General features: G+C 46.7%; 1 protein-coding gene across 2 annotated transcripts in view; it reads right to left on the reverse strand.

The window, feature by feature from the left end:
- Nucleotides 1–15,595, reverse strand: part of Grb2 (growth factor receptor bound protein 2) — a 63,848-nt gene extending 48,253 nt beyond the window's left edge. Inside the window, exons 1-3 of one of the 2 annotated variants that reach the window (XM_027425682.2) lie at nt 15,437–15,595; nt 6,328–6,530; nt 2,558–2,638 (exon numbers count right to left, since the gene is read on the reverse strand). In XM_027425682.2, the coding sequence (XP_027281483.1) occupies nt 2,558–2,638; nt 6,328–6,405 (159 nt within the window). In that variant the 5' untranslated portion in view covers nt 6,406–6,530; nt 15,437–15,595. The remainder of the gene's footprint in view (nt 1–2,557; nt 2,639–6,327; nt 6,531–15,436) is intronic. The other variant, XM_027425683.2, reaches the window with a different exon arrangement.
- Nucleotides 15,596–18,672: the final 3,077 nt, after the last annotated feature.

Below are 18,672 nucleotides of genomic sequence, written 5' to 3' on the forward strand. Positions count from 1 at the left end.
TCCTGGAACTCACTCTGTAGACCAAGCTATGAAGCATAATTCTTTACAATACACTGTAACTGTCTCTCATTCCACATCCAGGACATGGTGAAATCAAAGAGCATCTGCCAAGTGGAGCAAGATTTGCTCAGTCATTTGAGTTTGTTTTGCTTTTTGAAGGTCTCAAAGTTTTGATACTAAGCACTGACTATGGTGCACTTTAACTTAAAAGATTTAAAACCAGGGGTTGGAGAGATGGCTCAGCATTTAGGAGCAGACTGCTCTGCCTGAGTTTGGTTTCCAGTACCCATGCTGGATGGCTCACAGTTCCAGGGGCTTAGTTTCTGAGCCTACTTATACACCCACACTGTGGAGTTAATAGTGTCACAGTCCTTCACGGGGCTAATGGTGTCAGTCCTTTGGTGCTAGAGAACACTGGAAAAGTTCTTGAGGTCGAAACATCCAGGCAGAGTTCCATAAATGGTGTCTGTTCAACAGTAACTTCAACCTACTGTCAAAGAGGCAGAAAGTAAAGCCCCCAAGGGGACAGTGCATGTCTTTGGTCATCTTCTCCGGAAGAGGGAAATGGGTCTCTATCCCAGCGCCTCAAGACGCCTAGGAACCGAAAGTTCATTCTCAGCATGGATTTGGAAACTCCAAGTTCAGCTGACAAAGTGACTATAAATCTACTTGCTTCGAGAGAAATCAAACGACAAACCGTTATCTTAAAAATTAAGCTGAGGCCGGGTCCTGGAGGTGCACATCTTTAATCCCGGCATTCAGGAGGAGGCAAAGGCAGTCCAATCTCTGTGAGTTTGAAGCCAGCTGTCAATACAGGCGGGACAGTTTCAAATTCCCTGCTTCACTGAGAAGTCTGTCAGAGATGCTAGGCGTATAGGCCGAAGATGGATGCCCCAACACGGCAGAGGAACTTTGGGTAACTGTCCAGGCATCGAGATTTCTCTGTCAATTCTAGAGTTTATATATTATCCTTCTGAGGTCTTTGAAGGTATTGAAGATAGATACTTATGGTTATGGTTTTCCTTAGTTATGATAAAAGATAGTTACATATAAAACTTTAGAGTCACAAAGATGGGATAGATGACAGAATACTTTCTTCAAATTTTGCCAAATGTTAGTGAGCTAAATATTACAATTATAATTCTTGCTTGATAACTGTTTTGTTATATATAATTTTACTATGTTAAAGTAACCTTCCTTTTTATTTAGACAGAAAAGGAGATCATGGGGGACTGTCCTTCAGTATACTGTGAATATAGGTTTCTCTTATTGGTTGATGAATAAATGCTGATTGACCAGTAGCCAGTATAGGCAGGGCTACCAGACTAGGAGAATCTGGGAAGAGGAAAGCAGAGAGGAGCCTCAAGAAAGATGCCATGTAGCTACTGGAAAGATAGGATGCCGGGCATTCTCCGGTACGATAAGGCCACAAAGACATACATAGATTAAGAGTAATGGGTTAATAATTAAGAGAGAGCTAGCAAATAGCCTGAGCCATGAGCCAAACAGTTTATAATTAATATAAGCCTCTGTGTGTTTATTTGGGACCAAATGGGACAGAAACTCCATCTTCAGCCAGCCTGATTCACAGAGTTGGTTCCAGGACAGCCAGGGCTACACAAAGAAACCCTGTTTTTTGTTTATTTTTTTTGTTGTTGTTTTTTAAAAGGCCAATTCCTCTAGTTTTTCCTTATGACTCCAAGTCAAATTAGTGTTTACCACAGCACTAGTCACAACAGCTAAGTCAAGGAACCAACACGGATGTCCAGTAACAGAATCAAGAAAATACAGTTTATTTATGGATTTTTTTTTTCAGCCATAAAGACATTAATGTCATGCCAGGTGGTAGTGGCTCACAGCTCTGATCCCAGCATTTGAGAGGTGGGGGCAGACAGATCTCTGAGCAAGTGCCAGGGCAGCCAGGGCTACAGAGAAACCATGTCTCAAACAAACTAAAAAGAAGTTTTATCACCCGTGTGGTGGTGGCTCATGCCTTTAATCCCAGCACTCGGGAGGCAGAGGCAAAGGCAGGCAGATCTCTGTGAGCTTGAAGCTAGCCTGGTCTACCCAGTGAGTTCCAGGACAGGCATCAAAGCTACAAAGAAACCCTGTGTCAAAGAAAAATAAAATAAAATAACAGCTTACCATAATTTTTTTGTTTGTTTGTTTTTCGAGACAGGGTTTCTCTGTGTAGCTTTGGAGCCTATCCTAGCACTTGCTCTGGAGACCAGGCTAATCTCAAACTCACAGAGATCCGCCTGCCTCTGCCTCCTGAGTGCTGGGATTAAAGGCGTGTGCCACCAACGCCCGGCCACTTTCCATAATATTGCATAATAATTTTAAAAAAGACCAAAAAGTAAAGATTTTTTGTTTTTTGTTTTTTTTCTTAAAATAGAAATAAAAAAAAAAAAGACACCTCAAAACACAACATTCTAGTGTAGTCAACAATATTACCCACGGGTAATCATAAAGGTGTCTCTCAGTATACCAACACTTAAAACAACTCTACTGTTTATTTCTTTATATGTTTTACTCAAATACCTGAATTGAAACTTACACACAAAAATGTAGGCCTTGCACCTGTGATGAAATCATCCAAGCAGACTGGGTTGTGCTCACCAGTGGGAGGGCAGTCTTCCTGCTCCACGTAAGAAGGAGATACAGACACTATTAGATGCCAGGGTTCCCTTTAGCATCTCTCATAGGCTCCTCCTCCATTCCTATAGCCAACACTAGACCACACAATAAAGACTGAAATTCCCCATTTCCCCACAAAATAAATAAATGAGAAAAGAAAAAAAAAAAAAAAAAAAAAAAACTAAGTTAAGGGCTTTAGAAGGGCCTTTCCTCTCCTAAACCCTGAACTTAACACTCCTCAGCACAGTGATGTGCTCTTCTTTCTGTTGCTCAAGACAGAAAGTGTAGCTTTGTCTCCTCCCAACAGCCAAGGCAATGAACAGGGTCTGGTTCAAGGTATGCTCAGTAAAGACGACACTGAAATAAGCCAAGCAGCAGAGACAGGCGGAGGCTAAGGGGCAGAAAGTAAACCCGAGACCTATTTCTCAAGCAGTCCAGGACAGCAAACGTAGTGAAGCCCAAGGACACCTGGATGGCTGGAGCACTGGTCCCTCCAGAACCCAAGAGGGCGAGCAAGCAACTTTAAAAGAATTCAAAAAGGTCTGTAGGCTAGAAGTGGCTTCTGCAGTATCTGAAGTACGTACACAGACACCTCACCATGGCAGTTTTATATGACCAAGGCCAAAAATACGAAGGGTTTTTTGCATGCCTGGCAAGTACTGTACCACTGAGCTACAACTCCAACCCCTTTCTCGGGCCCATTCCAAGCCTCTACCACAACAATGGGGAACTAAGTGCATTTCAACCATGCAAAGGCCTGAAGCTTGCAGGAAAAGTGTTTTGTTTTTTGTTTTTTCTTAAGCCCCAGTACCCCTGCTCTCCAAGCAAAACACAAGCTTAGATAGTTAAGGACAAGTAACAAAAGCAGGTGAATTTGAAACCAGCATGAGCAACACAGGTATCACCTCAAAACAGAACGAGCAAAGAAACAAAAAAGTAAAATAAAAGGGACAAAAGGGGGATAACAGATATCTCCCTATTTCAAAGTTTAAGTGTTCTGTGCCATTCTAGCCCCTTTTAGGAGCCAAGAGCTATGGAATGATATCAAAGCGGGTGATGGCATGGGCTTACTCCCCAAAGAAAGGAAGAAAACTGCTTGTTTGTTTTACCAACAGTTCTTAGCACAGAAGACGCCCCTCCTCTTCATAAGGCTGATTCAGAGCTATGAGACAAAGGGCAGCCACTGTATCAACACACACATATTCATACTCACTCTCTCTTGTTTTTTGGAGTAAAGCCACAGATTACTAACAAACAGCTAATGGCCACTGTTCAAAAGCAGTAATGGCATCATGACTTCACATCCCAGTTATCCACCAGAGTGGAAAGAACCGAGTGCATGGCTTTCTCTCCCCAGCAGAACGGTAAAGGGAGTGGGGCGTCGTAATTCACCTTCCTCATCATAAAACTTGTCAAACATTTATGGTCTAGGAATAGGACAAACTTAAGGCAACCAGGGAGTGGTTCTGCTTAGAGTCCCTGGTTTTGTTTTAATTTGTTGATGTGGTGTTAACAGGCAATGGGATGCACTGGCAAGAAGAATATGAACTGCCAAGCCCCGCAAGGCCAAGTCACTAGGTGAAGTTAAATGGGGACGTCTATGCATTTAAAAAAACAAAACAAAAATTAAAAAACCAGTCAGGCGGATTGTAAGTAGAACTCATCAATAATCCTGGGTTACATAGTGAGTTCCAAGCAAGCCTGGGCTTAAAAAAAAAAAAAAAAAGAGACCCTGCCTGCAAATAACCAAACCAAATAAAACAAGCAAAAAACCTGGTTAAGGGTTTTTGTATAGGCTGCAAATGTTGAGTGCCTAAGTAACCAGCCTCATTATGAGATAGCACAAATGGATTATCTACTGTACACAATAACCACAATGCAAGTGACCTCTGTACCAATGGCACAGAGTCATTTAGTAGCAGGAATTCCCTCTCTCTCTAAGAAACCAGCAAAGTGCTCTAAAGTCAGGGGTGCTGCTGTCCATCTCTCAAATTCGGAAACTCTCGAAGAACTCTGTGTCACAACAAAGGATTCTACTTTCTTCGGAGCAGACTTTCGGCACAACCTTATGTGCAATTCAGATGACATTTCTAACCATTATGTGGGAGCTTCAGAGCCACACTCCCTGGTATCTGTGTAACAGTTTCAGGGCCCAGCTCCTTGATGTGGAAAATGTGTAACAGTTTCCTCTGAGATTGAAACATTCCATTCTAAAGGGAAACTCTTTAAACAAGAAGGCAAACAACTTAAAATAGGTATGAAGGAAGTTCCTGAAACTGACCAGATTCACCAGGCCCCTCCCTGCCAGAGTAAGCAATGAGAGATAAGTGGCTGCGCTGTAGGCAAAGGCCCACAGGGAAAAAGACTGCAAGACTGAGACCAGACCGGCTGGCTGCCTGGAGGAAGCAGAAGCCAGCCAGCTGAGCCTGAGCTGCCTGCAGGCTGTCCAGGATGCTCCAGATTTCCCAGCTTTTGTGAAATGGGACAGGCTGGGATGGTACTGAGTGATAATAGCTGTCTCTGAGTCATCTCTGCTCCTTTAAGTAACCCCAATAAAACGTAGGGGTTTACCAAGCTGGACTTTGGTGACGTCCATATTTTACTCTGTTGTGGGATCCCTATCTGGGCTGAGTGAACCTGTGTGTTGTGTCTCCTTAGGAAGTTTTTTGTCACACAGTACATTCCCCCACTTTGACCACTGAGGGCAAATGTTAACTACTGACAGGTTCACATAAGGACTCTTCATGGTTTTTCCTATAAATCACCTTTCACTTTCTTCCCATAAATCATGTTTCCACTTTCTTCCTCTATAAAAATCAAAAAAAAAAAAAAAAAAAAAGCTGGCAAATCCCAACAATCTAGACTAAATCTCTGAGGAAAAAATATCAAAACTTGAGACACAGGCAGCACTCAAAAATATTAAGCTTCAGTTTCCCCGACTTAAAGTCCACACGTCTCAGAAAACATTTACCCCTGTAAAGAAAAGTGACATCCAATAGGGCAAACTGCTCCAGACATTTAGGTAAATTACCATGTGCCAGGAGGGGAGCCAATGCTCTTGTCATAGCAGGGTTCAAAACTGCAAACTGTGAAGCGGCTCACTTCTAATCTGTACCCGGTTTTTATGCAATTAGATTTTAATGTGCATTAACTGCTCAAGTTCCTCTAAAGAAAGCCAAAGTCTGACTTGTATAAAGGAAGCTAAACACTATGATGTGGAGCCCACTGGTGCTCTTCCAGAAATAAAAGGCAATGAACTCTTGGGTGACTTTGGGCATATACTCCCAACCTCTCCCTAAGCAGCTTCAAATCTGCTAGGACCCCGTCACAAAAAGCAGGCTCCTGGCTGTGCATAGTAAGACTAGAGGAATGCTTTTACATAAATAATTCACGTCTAGGATTTGAAAAATTTCCTTGTGGGTTTTTTTAAAATACAACCTCACAAGGTAAAGCCATCACTCATACCCCTTTGACTTTCCCTGTATCAATAAACAAACAAACATCACACAAAGGCAGTTAAGGACCACACATCACACCAACTCTCTAATACCACATTTAACAATCCACTCCCCATCTACTGCAAGCTGTCCAATCAAACCTGGCGGCAAACGTTAGACTTATGCCCCAGGGAAGAGCAAGCACAGCTTCTTTGTCACCGGGGTGAGGAGAGGAGACCACATCAGCACTCACCTTAAGGATGTCCCCCCTTTTGAAGCTCAGCTCATCGTCAGCAGTAGCTTTGAAGTCATATTTGGCGATGGCTTCCATTCTGAGCGACGCTCAGTGCTCAGCAGCCTGAAGCAGGGGGGAAGGGAATCTTCCCTGCTGAAGAGCTCTGGGTTCAGCCTTTCCGATTCTGGGGCTATTCTTGCACACTGGGACACAATGCCACCCTGAATCAGAAGAGCGATGATTAAGAGAAGTGGCCAGATCGAAGGCTGCCCCGCCCTGCCAATTGGCCTGCACTCCCAGCCCCCACGCCCCCTGGCTCCGCTGGGCTCAGCCCCCTCCTCCTCCCTTCCAGGCAACAGCTCTCCTTCTTCCTCTTTTCAGCCTCAGCCCCAGGCGACTGACAGGCCCAGCGGCCAATAGCGGCAGCTGCTTAAGCTATTCCCGAATACACTTCCTCTTCCTTCCCGCAGGGTGTAAGCTCAGGAGCCGGCGTCAGTCTCAGCCTTTCCCCTTAACACCCCTTCACACGCCTTCTCCCCAGCCCAAGGCAGTCCAGGCAACCTCCAGACTCTGGAGGTGGTTACACGCCCCCCCCACCCCCACCGACTGGTGTCCTGAGAACCAGGGCGCTCCCACTCGGCGTCAGAAGCCATGCAGGGCTTGAGTCTCGAGCAGCTCTACTCTATTCAAACTAAACCTTGACCAATTCTCAAGAGGTGAGAGACTGAGCAGAATGCTTTTAGCCCACCGATATAAGGACAGGAGCACCAGCCTGGTCCGTGCCCAACCCACGGACCATTTGGTCATCGGAGGACTCAGCTCAGGGCTCTTTGTTGGGGAGGGGTAAATGTGCTCTTGCACCAGAGTAGGTGATACCCGGGATGCCAGTCCTTGGAGTAGGTGACCGGGTTTAACATTCAGGGACAGCCTCTAGTTTACTTCTAAACAGCACGAGAGAGGAGCTGAAGTTGTAATTTACACTTAAAAGTAATCCCTTTCGGCAAATCTGAACTATCAATTTATATCTGGGGGCAGTGGAAGGTAGGGTTTCACACCAGAGTTACACTGACCTGGAACACACCAGGGTGGCCAAGAATTTGAGGTGATCCTCCTGGTTGGCACCTGGAGTGCTGAGACTGCAAGTCCCCCACCTCAAGTATCTTCTCTGGGGACAGGTTAAGTACAGTCTGGTGCCAGATAGTCCAACCCCAGCTTCCTCCAGTTCCCACCACAGTGGCTTCCCTCAGTCAGGAGAGCCCCCCATTCTGTAGGTGGAAGACTTCTCCATGGTGTACCCAGTGACAGTGACCTAGGACAGTGTGGTCATGAACAGGGACACAACCTTGATCTCTGCATTTTGGTTTGCAGTCCCGGCTCCCATACAAACTAAGCAAAGGCAAACAAGAGCCCTGGCAGAGCCGAGGCAGATTATTTATGGTGGTACCTTTCTTGGCTAATTACTACCTAGCAGCTCACTTTGAGGGGCAAGGGTGATTATTATTCTTTTGTCCTATGGTTAACATTGGGAGCATTAATCAAGCATACAGCTGCAAATGGGCTAAGCAGCAAACCTGCTGGGGACGGGATATTCAGTCGGGTGACAGGAGTGCCGCCAGGGGACAGAGCCGGGTGGGAAGCCCTCAGCGAAGTCTGAAGGCCATCGCCCTAATGAGCTCACTGCAGCTTGTTCTTCGTGGCCACACCTTGGCTAGTCTACTTGGAAAAGGAAGACAAGGTCCTCTACACTCTCTGTAGTTATTTTTGATAGATTAACCCATATCTACTGTTTTTAAGTAAGAGTGGGTGTCTGACAGCATGTGCACCTGTGTGCCACAGGCATGCCTATCCCCGAGGAGACTAAAAAAGGGTGTGGGGTACCCTGAGCTAAACCTGGCATGAGTGCTGGGATCCAAACACAGGTCCCAGGGAGAGGAATAATTCTCTTGACCTCCTAGCCATCTACCTCTCCAGCCCTGGCACCTCATTGCTTTGATTTGCATTTATGTTTTGTTTTCAATTTCCAGTGACTTACTTGTCAGGCTCTATCCAAAGCACTACACACGCACATATAACATACACATGCACAAAATCTGATTTACTGCTCAGTTTATCTTAGAAGGCAGCTATTATCCCATTTTTCTGGTGAGAAAACTGGGTCTTGTTCACTCTTACAGGTGTAATTGATAGGGTCATTACTTGAATGACTGGCATTTCTCCTGCCTCTCTAGACCATGAAGACTCAACATTAAGCTATGCTGGCCTAATGGCATGGAGAGGGAGGGAGGGAGAATTAGAGAGAGAATAGAATTTTATCAAATCCTTTAAGCTCATTTTCAGATACAATTCCCCCATCACTTCAACAATTAAAGCTGTATTTTCTTAGACTTTACTGCATGTGCTGGGCTCTGGAGATTGTGTGCTAACAGCTGAGACACTCTCATTAGGGATTGCTAATGTGCCCGCCACTTCATCTTCTTGGGGAGAATGGCAGGAGCTGGAGAGAGCTCAGTGGGAAAGCATGTGCTTAGCACACTCGAACCCTGGCTCAATCACCAGGCTCGTGTGTGTGCGTGTGCGTGTGCGTGTGTGTGTGTGTGTGTGTGTGTGCGCGCGCGTGCACGCACACTCGAGAGTGCAAGTCTAAATCATTGTACATGTGTCTGTCTTCAGATTTCTTCCCTTTAATAGTGTTGTGCATAACACGGTGTGTAGTTTTATTGCTGTCTTTAATGGAAGGCTGGAGTCCTTTGTTATGGATAACCTAATCTAATCTCATCAGGGTTTCTAAGTCAAACACTTATTTATTTGCCACAGACATGGAAGTATTGGTTAGATTTTCTCTCATGCATCTACTTATGTGTCTGTACGGTCTCTCCTTCCACCAAGTAGGTTCCAGGGACAGAACTCAGGTCACCAGACTTGGTAGCATACACATACCTACTAAGCCATCTCAATGGCCTCTCCTTTGATTTTCTGTTAAGTGATTACTTGAATAGTTCCAACTTTCACAAGTGTTAGACATGTGTTTTCTTTTTAAGACAAAGTCTTACTGTGTCTTGTGCTAGTCCTGAACTCGGGTGGTCCCCTTGCCTTACCTCTCAGGTGCTGGGATTACAGGTATGAACCACCACACTAAAAAAAAAAACTGTCTGCTCAGGAACCTGTTGCAGATGAGTTGAATGTCTATGTTAGAGGCAGCATCTCTGGTAGCTCAGGCTGGCTTCCAACTCTACATAGCAGTGGACAACCTGAACCGATCTTTCTGTCTCCACCAACTAAGCGCTGGATTACAGGCACGCCTTGCCTCACCCTGTTAATGGAGGGCAGGAGATCCCATCTGGGCTCTTGTATGCTTGGCAAACACACTATGCGCTCAGCCTCATCTCTATCCTGACCTGTGTACTTTTTCTATTGCTGTTCTGTTGTGTTGCAGATGTCGCAAATTCTGACTGACTTAAAAATGCATGTCCTACTGCTACACGATGGTGTCCTGACAATGACAGTTTCTGAGTTTTACTGATTGCTGCTTTTCAAAGCCAACGATATAATCCTAGCACTTTGGGAAGTTGAGGCAGGAGCAAGTTAAAGGCCAGCATGGTTCTGCAAAGTAAACTCCAGGCCAACCAAGAGCAAGACCCTATTTAAACTAGCAAGCAAAAAGAGGGCCAGAAAGACAGCTCAGCCTATGTTGCCCAGAACCTATACCATGAAGAGAATCAACTCTTTCAAGTCATTTTCTGATAGCCATACTGTGTTTATTCACAGACGTGTGTGCACACAAACACATACATAATAAATTTTTAAGAACTGTGAAACAGGGCAGGAGAGAGCTCCGTGCGTAAGAGTACTTGCTGTTCTTCCAGAAGACTGAGAGGTTCAATTCCCAGACACACAAGTAACTTCAGTTCCAGGGGGAAGCAACACCTTTTCTATCCTCTTGCACACACTTAGCAAACACACACATACATACATACATACTCGGGCGCATGCACACACACTCACACGAATAAAAACACACCTTCAAAAGGCTTCTTTTGCCGGGTGGTGGTGGCGCATGCCTTTAATCCCAGCACTCGGGAGGCAGAGGCAGGCGGATCTCTGAGTTTGAGACCAGCCTGGTCTACAAGAGCTAGTTCCAGGACAGCCTCCAAAGCCACAGAGAAACCCTGTCTCGAAAAACCAAAAACAAACAAACAAACAAAAGGCTTCTTTTGTGTGCTTAATGATGGAATTTTTAAAGATGTGCACTACCAATCTGCAATATTTTTGACTCTTCACTCTCCTGAATGTTCACTGAGGCAACATTGAGGAGTTCCTATCTGCTAGACATTGCAGCTGACATATAAAGCACTAACATCTACTTCCCAGACTCTACATTACTAAAAGTGACAAGTATGGAGTAAAGTTCACACCCATGAAATCAGTGTTCTCTAGTCTCAAGGGAGATAGATCTTCTACAGAGGTAGCAAGATGTAGTTTCAAGTTTTAAAACTGCAAAACACAGGCATAGAGGGGCATTCAGAGGCTGAGGCAGGATTGCTAAAAGTTTGAAGCTACATATCAAGACCATGTCCCAACACCTCCCCCAGCGATACTTCCTCCAATTTGTTTAAAGCAATATAATACATGAATATATGTCTAAAACTGTTCGGCTAGCAATTGTTCTCTCTACTAGTAGGTAACAGAATACTATTACTTTCTGTGCAGCAGCCTCGTTGTTCTTCCAGTAAGCACTGTTTCTTTGCACTGAGAACATAAACCGAAGGCCTTATATACTCGGGTATAAAGCCTGGGTGCTAATGTGATCTGGTACCCTCTTCTGCCATGCAGACATACATGCAGAAGAAAAACACTGTACACATAATAAATAAAAATGAATCTTAAAAACAATAGTATGATAGATCCCTTTTCAATTCTAAGTCTACATGTGCTGGTGAGTGTGAACTAGTATACACACACACACACACACACACACACACACACACACACACACACACACACACACACGAGAACTCGGGCACATTAAGAGCCCCATTAGGGCTGGAGAGATGGCTCAGAGATTAAGAGCACCGACTGCTCTTCCAAAGGTCCTGAGTTCAATTCCCAGCAACCACATGGTGGCTCACAACCATCGTTATGAGATCTGGTGCCCTCTTCTGGTGTGCAGATAGACATGGAAGCAGAATGATGTATACATAATAAATAAATAAAATCTTAAAAAAAAAAAAAAAAAGCCCCATTAATCACAGACTGGACTGAGCCTAGAGGCTGTGACACTGCTAACCAGTCAAGCCCTGCCTATCAGACTCAGGCCTGGGTTTAAGGCACCACGGCGTATGCTGTAACCTTAGCACTTGGGAGGAGACTCCAGCCTTGGTGTAACCTACATAGCAAGACTGAGGGCTACATAAGGCCCTCTTCCAAAACAAAATGGAGGGGTCTGAGACACTCCACTCTCAGGTAATGTATTCCTTAGCATGCTCTGTGTACTAGGCTTCACTGCCCTCCTGGCACCAGGGAGACAAGCATGTTTTAAAGTTAAATCACCCCACATCAGTCTAACACTACTTTACATATGTAAGAACTAACTACAGGGGCTAGGAATGCGGCCATGTTGGTAGAGTGCTTGCCTAGCATTCACAAGCCCTGAGTTTGATCCCCAGCACTGTATAAATGGGGTGTGGTGGCTCACACTTCAGGAAGTAGAAGCAAGAAGATCAGAAGTTCAAGGTCACCCCCAGCTACATAATGTGCTTGAGGCTAGCCTGCTTGCAGCAGATGAACTAATAAATAAATTAAAAATGAAAGATCAGTCATAGTTTGGAAGCACAGCACAGTATTACAGCTTTTCTCTACCGTGTGCAAGGTCCCAGGACCGACCCCAGCACTGGAGTGAAACAGAACAAGTGCTGAACCTCCAGAGGAAGCGGCTCCGCACAGAGCACGAGGCCCCCCTAATGGGGGATTTCTTCTTCTAATCCAAGTATTTGTACGAAAACCTAAAAAAATTGTTTGTTTTAAATCAACCCATTCAAGAACTAATCTGTTGTGGGGTCCTTGCTTGACATGTGACAAAGCTTTTCCCGGGGAGGACAAAACACACGTCTACTCTCCCCAGAGAGCCCACAATAGAGAGTCCAAAGTATAGAAGCCACTGAAGTCCAACTTGGTAAACCAGCGAGTTTTACCAGAGTCAGTTACAGGAATATGGGTGAGGGGTTACTCACAGGCGCAGAAATGACTCAAAGACAGCTGCACCACCACATCCCACTCCAGCATGAGTGACAGCTCACAAAGGCTAGGAAACCTGGAGCACTCACTGCACAGCCTGCAGGCATTCAATGGGCTGGAGAGCGTCCTTTCCAAGGGACTCTGGTCTAAACCTCTTACAGCAGCTGGTCTGATCTAGAGAGTCTTCTCTGCCACTTGGCTTCTCTTAGTTCAAAAGAGAGTCAGTTCTCATTGCTGACTCTGGCAAAAACAGGCCTGGTGAATCCGGTCAGTTTCAGGGCCTTCCTGCAGCCATTTTGAATTATTTGCTTCATACTAAAATGTTTCAATCTCAGAGGAAACATTTACACTACACTACACTGCTGGAGTTCCACCACAGCCTAATTAAAAAAGTAAAGAATACCCCTACCAAGTATGGTAGCATAAACCTAAAATTCTAGCCCTGGGGGAAGGCTGAAGCCGGATGATACAAAGTTTGAAGCAGGGCTATGCCTATTTGCATACTGGTGCCCACCTTTGATCCCAGCACTTGAGAAGCAAAGGCAGGAGGATCTCTGTGAGTTTGAGGTAAGCCTGGTCTACATAGAAAGTGCCAGGACAGCCAGGGCTACACAGAGAGTCCTTGCCTTAAAGTAAGTAAATGAGTAAATAAATAAAAGGTTTGAGTCCAGTGTAGACTATATATAAATCAAGAACGTGTCTCAAAAAAGTAATTGGATAAAAAAAATTTCTAGTTAACTTATTGCCAGGTAATGTTTATGCATACAAATTTTAAGAATCACAGCTAAAACCTGAGTGGAATCTTAAGCAAATTTTAAAATTTGCATTCCAGAAAATGTACTATGCCTGAACAAAATAAAAATGATACATATTCAACTTGGCACAACTCTGGGGAAAACCAACTTTGGCAAACACTATAAGAGCAAATCTCAATAATCACTGGTAAAGCTCCTCAGTATGTCCTAACTTCTGTGGGGGGAGCATGGTGGCTCTGTTCTGTGGTCACCTCTCCTAAGTCCAACACTCCATAATGCTACATAACAAGCGCTGCTACACACTTGACATAATGGAAATCACTGAAGAACCCCTCAGTACCACCAATAAATAGCACTTAAAACCTAACAACTGACCTGGAAAGATGGGCTAAAGAGATAACAGCTCAAGCTGCTAAGAGCACAGGCTGTTCTTCCAGAGGACCAGGGTTCAATTCCCAGTACCCACATGGCAGCTCACAACTCTCTGTAACTCCAGTTCCAGGGTATTTATCCTCTTTTAGCCTCTGAGGGCACCAGGCATGCACATGGGGCACCTACATACATGCAGGCAAAATACACTCACCCACACAAAAATAAAATAAATCATTTTTAAAAGCCTGGTAAGGACTAAATTAGTAGTTAGAATGGGTAGGCTTTAATTCACAAATTTCTAAAGCTCTGTCCCCTTATTTTTTCAAGCTATCTTAATTCATAAAATCCACAGCTGACTTTCGTTTGACAATTAGCTCTTAGCCATACTAAAAACTCAAAAAGGAGTCTTTTAGCCCCCAAATTTCTCAATCTTCCTTAACAGTGAAAAGACACAGGAAAGAGAAAGAAAATACTAGGTGTAAGGCCATGATCTGTGAAGAAAACACTAAAATACAAATGATGCAAGAAAATCGGCAAAACCCCCTTGTGATCTGGTGGCTCTATGGACTACTTTGGAATGAATTAAGTCCTTTGAGTCTCCCAGTTCCCAGGAGAGAACTTAGTCCCCGTCCCGCCACCCCCCCCCCCATGAGGAGCTAGCAGCCCTTCTGGCTGAGGAATACAGTGGTCGTTTAAAAGTAAAGGAATGAAAACAGGAGGAAAGGTATCTTCCCGAAAAAAAGAAAAAGGCATCTTGGGACGACGGGGAAAATTAACAGTGCCCAAAAGGGCAGAAACTTCGAAAATTATAGCGGAGGAACAGCAAGAAGGGGAAGTAGATTATTTTTAAAGGGAGGGTGGAGGGGCCAATGACTAGCGCTACAAATGGAGTGGAAAGGAGACTGAGAAGGCAAAAACCGGAGAGCAAAGTGAAGAGGGGTGCGGAAGTCAAAATAAAGCCCATTTCTCTAGCCTCTTATGAGTGTCAATAGAACCAGAAGATGGACCTTGAGCGCGCTTGGGCTCCTCTGCAAACGGCACTGCTATTGCATTTGAAGGCAGCTTGAAAAAAAAAGAGAAAAAAAAAAAAAAAAACCACTTTCCAAACAAACTCTGGCTCGCAGGAGCGCTGCAAACGGGCATGAACCAGCGGGGCTCTCTCGCTGGAATCCTTGCTCCCGCATTCCCATCATCTGCTGCCGCTGCTGCTTCCCCCTCCCGACAAGGATTTTCCTAGTAGTTCTCAAACAGACGCGCCCAACGCTGTGACAAAGAGCGGTGGCCGGGTGCGGGCAGCGATGGTCCTCTCTCGCGGCGGGCTCCCGCACACTGTGCGGCCGCGAGGTGCCCAGAGGTGGTGACGTGGTTGCTCCGCGCGCGGGTCAAAGGCGCATCCATCACCGCGCTAGCCCGGCACCGGCACCGACTCCCCGCCCGCCGGGCTCCGGCAGCCTGGCCCCGGCAGCACCGCGCCTGCCGGCTGCTGCGGGCTCCGGGCTGCCCCACGCCGAGGCGATCGGCCGCCGCACGAGCGGGAGGAAGACCGGCACCAGGAAGGAAGCGCCCCAAAAGGGGAAACGAGGAGCCGGCGGCGCGGCCACCGCGCTCGGGTCCGAGCCATCCCCGGCCCGCCAGCGGCCCTCGCGGGCAGCCCCGAGCAGATCGGCGCCCGGGCAGCCCGCCCGCCGCGGCGCCGGGACGACGGAGCTCCCGCTCTCCGCCCGCCTGCCCGCCCGCCGCCCGCCGCCCGCCGCCCGCCTCGCACTCACCGTGGCGCAGCCGTCCGCTCCGTGGCCCAGCCCGGCCCGCCCTGCGCTGCCGCTGCCGCCCGCCAAACCCCGCTGCTGCCTCCCCGATGGCGGGCTCCGCGCTGCCCGGCCGCCGTCCCGCGTCAGCCTCGCTCGCTCGCTCGCTCGCTGGCTCGACCGCCGCCCGCCGCCGCCGCCGCCCGATCGCTGAAGCAGCAGCAGCAGCAGCCTGGCTTCCGCTCCTAGGCAGGGTCCCGCGAGAACTTCCCCACGCGGCCCCGCCCCGCCGCGCCCCGCCCCCGCGAGACTTCCCCCGGCGGAAAGGCCCAGAGCGCAGGCGCTCCTCCGGCAGGTAGCCCAGCGGGCGCCTGCGCGCATGCGCCAGCCCACCCCGCAGCAGGTGGCACGGGCTTGGCTCCGCCCCCGGGTCGCTGTAACCCTCTGTGTGCCGGAGCCGGTGACTTAGAGCTCTGCCCTGGAGGAAGAGAGAGCACTTCCCACACTCGGATCACGTCCCTTTCCCGTTCCGCCAAAGCAAGGCGGAGAGGGAGAAGGGAAGGGAGACCTCAGGATGGCTCGATCCAATAGAGGACCAGGCCTAGATTGTCTGGGAGTCTGGTTCGCTCGATGAATTGTTTGGTTCCTCTGTTCGTTGACACAGACCTAGTGTAGGCGAGCCCTGTGCTGGGTGAAGAAGGTAAAACGACGAGCAGAGATCCTGGCTTTCAAGCGATTCAGTCGAGAGTGCCAGCAGAAAAGTAAACAAGTCATGTCTTGGGCTGGAGAGACAGCTCAGAGCTTAAAAGTACTTGCTGCTCCTCCAAAGGACCTGCACCCACATCAGATGGCTAACGCTATCTGCCGGCTAACTCCAGCTCTACGGTATTCAGTGCCTCTGGCCTCTGCTGACACCAGCATTCATCTGCACACACACACACACACACCTATAACATTTATACATAATTAAAAATAATTCAAATAGCCCGGCGTGGCGGCCTATGCCTTTAATCCCAACACTCAGGAGGCAGAGACAGGCGAACCTTAGTGAGTTAGAGGCCAGACTGGTCTACAAAGTGAGTTCCAAGACAGCCAGACCTGTTACACAGAAAAGCCCTGTCTTGAAAAAACCAATAACAAAATAATAACAATAATATTATGGCCGGGCAGTGGTAGCTCACGCCTTTAATCCCAGCACTCAGGACGCAAAGGCAGGCCAGCCTGGTCTACAAAGCTACACAGAGAAACCCTGTTATGAAAAACCAAAATAATAATAAAATAATAATAATAATTTTCTAAGCATTTAAATAATGACTTAGTACTGTTACAGCAGTTTGGGGAAATGCTTCAGAAGCCAAAAAGATGGAGAAAGGCTCACTCTGTTCCTCTGCCCACTATATAAAAGACTTCACAAAGTAGGTGATGTGATTATTGGAGGCTGAGTAGGAGTTCCACAGGAGAGGAGCCAGGGTAAGAGCATAGCCGGCAAAAGGAAAGGCAGGCACATAAGAACAGAGGAATGGAGGCGTGAGAAAGTCGTGTTCCATGCAATGCAGAGCACATAGATTCCTCTCTGGGGGCTGCTGAGTATGGGGGAGTGGTACATGAAGCTTGGAGAAGAAACTCCCAGTTCCAATTACCAGAGAGCACAGAACACATCTAATGTTAATGTGCTGTCTAGAAGCCAACACATCAGCGTGGAGAACACCAAGCCTCTGGTACCATAGAGGAGATGGGTTCACTGAAATAGGGAAACACACTTGTTCTTTCACCGAGTGTTTGCATTGAAAGTACCTTCCAAGCAGGGCAGTGGTGGTGCACACCTTTAGTCCCAGCACTCTGGAGGCAGAGGCAGGAGGATATCTGTGAGTTCCAGGCCAGCCTGGTCTACAGAGAGTTCCAGAACAGGTTCCAAAGTTACACAGAGAAACCCTGTCTTCAAAAAAAAAAAAAGGGAGAAGAAAGAGACGGCTCAGAGGTTAAGAGCACTGACTGCTCCTCCAGAGGTCCTGAGTTCAATTCCCAGCAACCACATGATGGCTCACAACCACCCATTATGAGATCTGGTTCCCTCTTCTGGTGTGCAGATATACATGGAAGCAGAATGTTGTATACATAATAAATAAATAAATAATTTTAAAAAAAAAAGAAAGGAAGGAAGGAAGAAAGAAAGCAGCCGGGCATTGGTGGTGCTCGCCTTTAATCCCAGCACTCTCGAGGCAGAGACAGGCAGATCTCTGTGAGTACGAGGCCAGCCTGGTCTCCAGAGGGAGTGCCAAGATAGGCTCCAAAGCTACAGAGAAACCCTGTCTCAGAAAAAAAAAAAGAAAGAAAGGAAGGAAGGAAGGAAGGAAGGAAGGAAGGAAGGAAGGAATAAGACAAAAAAAGACAAAGAAATACAAAAATAAAGTCAGGCAATAGTGGCGCACACCTTTAGTCTTGGAACTTGGGAGGCAGAAGCAGTCAGATCTCTTGAGTTCCAGGACAGTCAACAGTCAGGGCTACACACTGAAACACTGTCTTGAAAAACATACAAAACAAAATAAAACAAAAAGACCCTATCTCAAAAAAAAAAAAAACAAGAAAAACAAAAAGGGTCAAGTGGTGTGATAATAGCACACAGCTCTAATTCCAGCACTCAGGAGGTAGAAGCAGGTGGGTATCTGTGAGTTGAGGCCAGCCTGGTCTCCGGAGCAAGTTCCTGGATCGCCAGGGCTACATAGAGAGACCTTGTATTAAGATAGATAAATAGGCTTTGGGAAATGGCTCAGTAGTTAAGGATGTACACTGCTCCTGTAGAGAACCTGAGTTCAGTTCCCACTGTCTACATCAGACAGCTCACAACCACCTGTAACTCCAGCTCTGGGAAGATCCAATTCCTCTGGTCCCTGAAAGCATCTGTACTTACACATACACACTCACACACCCACCACTCACACTCACTCACTCACAGACACACACGTACTTACACACACACACACACACACACACACACACATATACCTACCCACCCTCTCTCTCACACACACACACACACACACACACACATACCCACCCACCCTCTCTCTCTCTCACACACACACACACACACACACATACCTACCCACCCTCTCTCTCTCTCTCTCACACACACACACACACATACCTACCCACCCTCTCTCTCACACACACACACACACACACCACTCATATCCACTCACACATGCATGTACTTAAATACACTCACACACACACACATATCCACCCACTCACACACACAT

This window comes from Cricetulus griseus, chromosome 7, assembly GCF_003668045.3.
Source record: "Cricetulus griseus strain 17A/GY chromosome 7, alternate assembly CriGri-PICRH-1.0, whole genome shotgun sequence".
Classification (NCBI taxonomy): domain Eukaryota; kingdom Metazoa; phylum Chordata; class Mammalia; order Rodentia; family Cricetidae; genus Cricetulus; species Cricetulus griseus.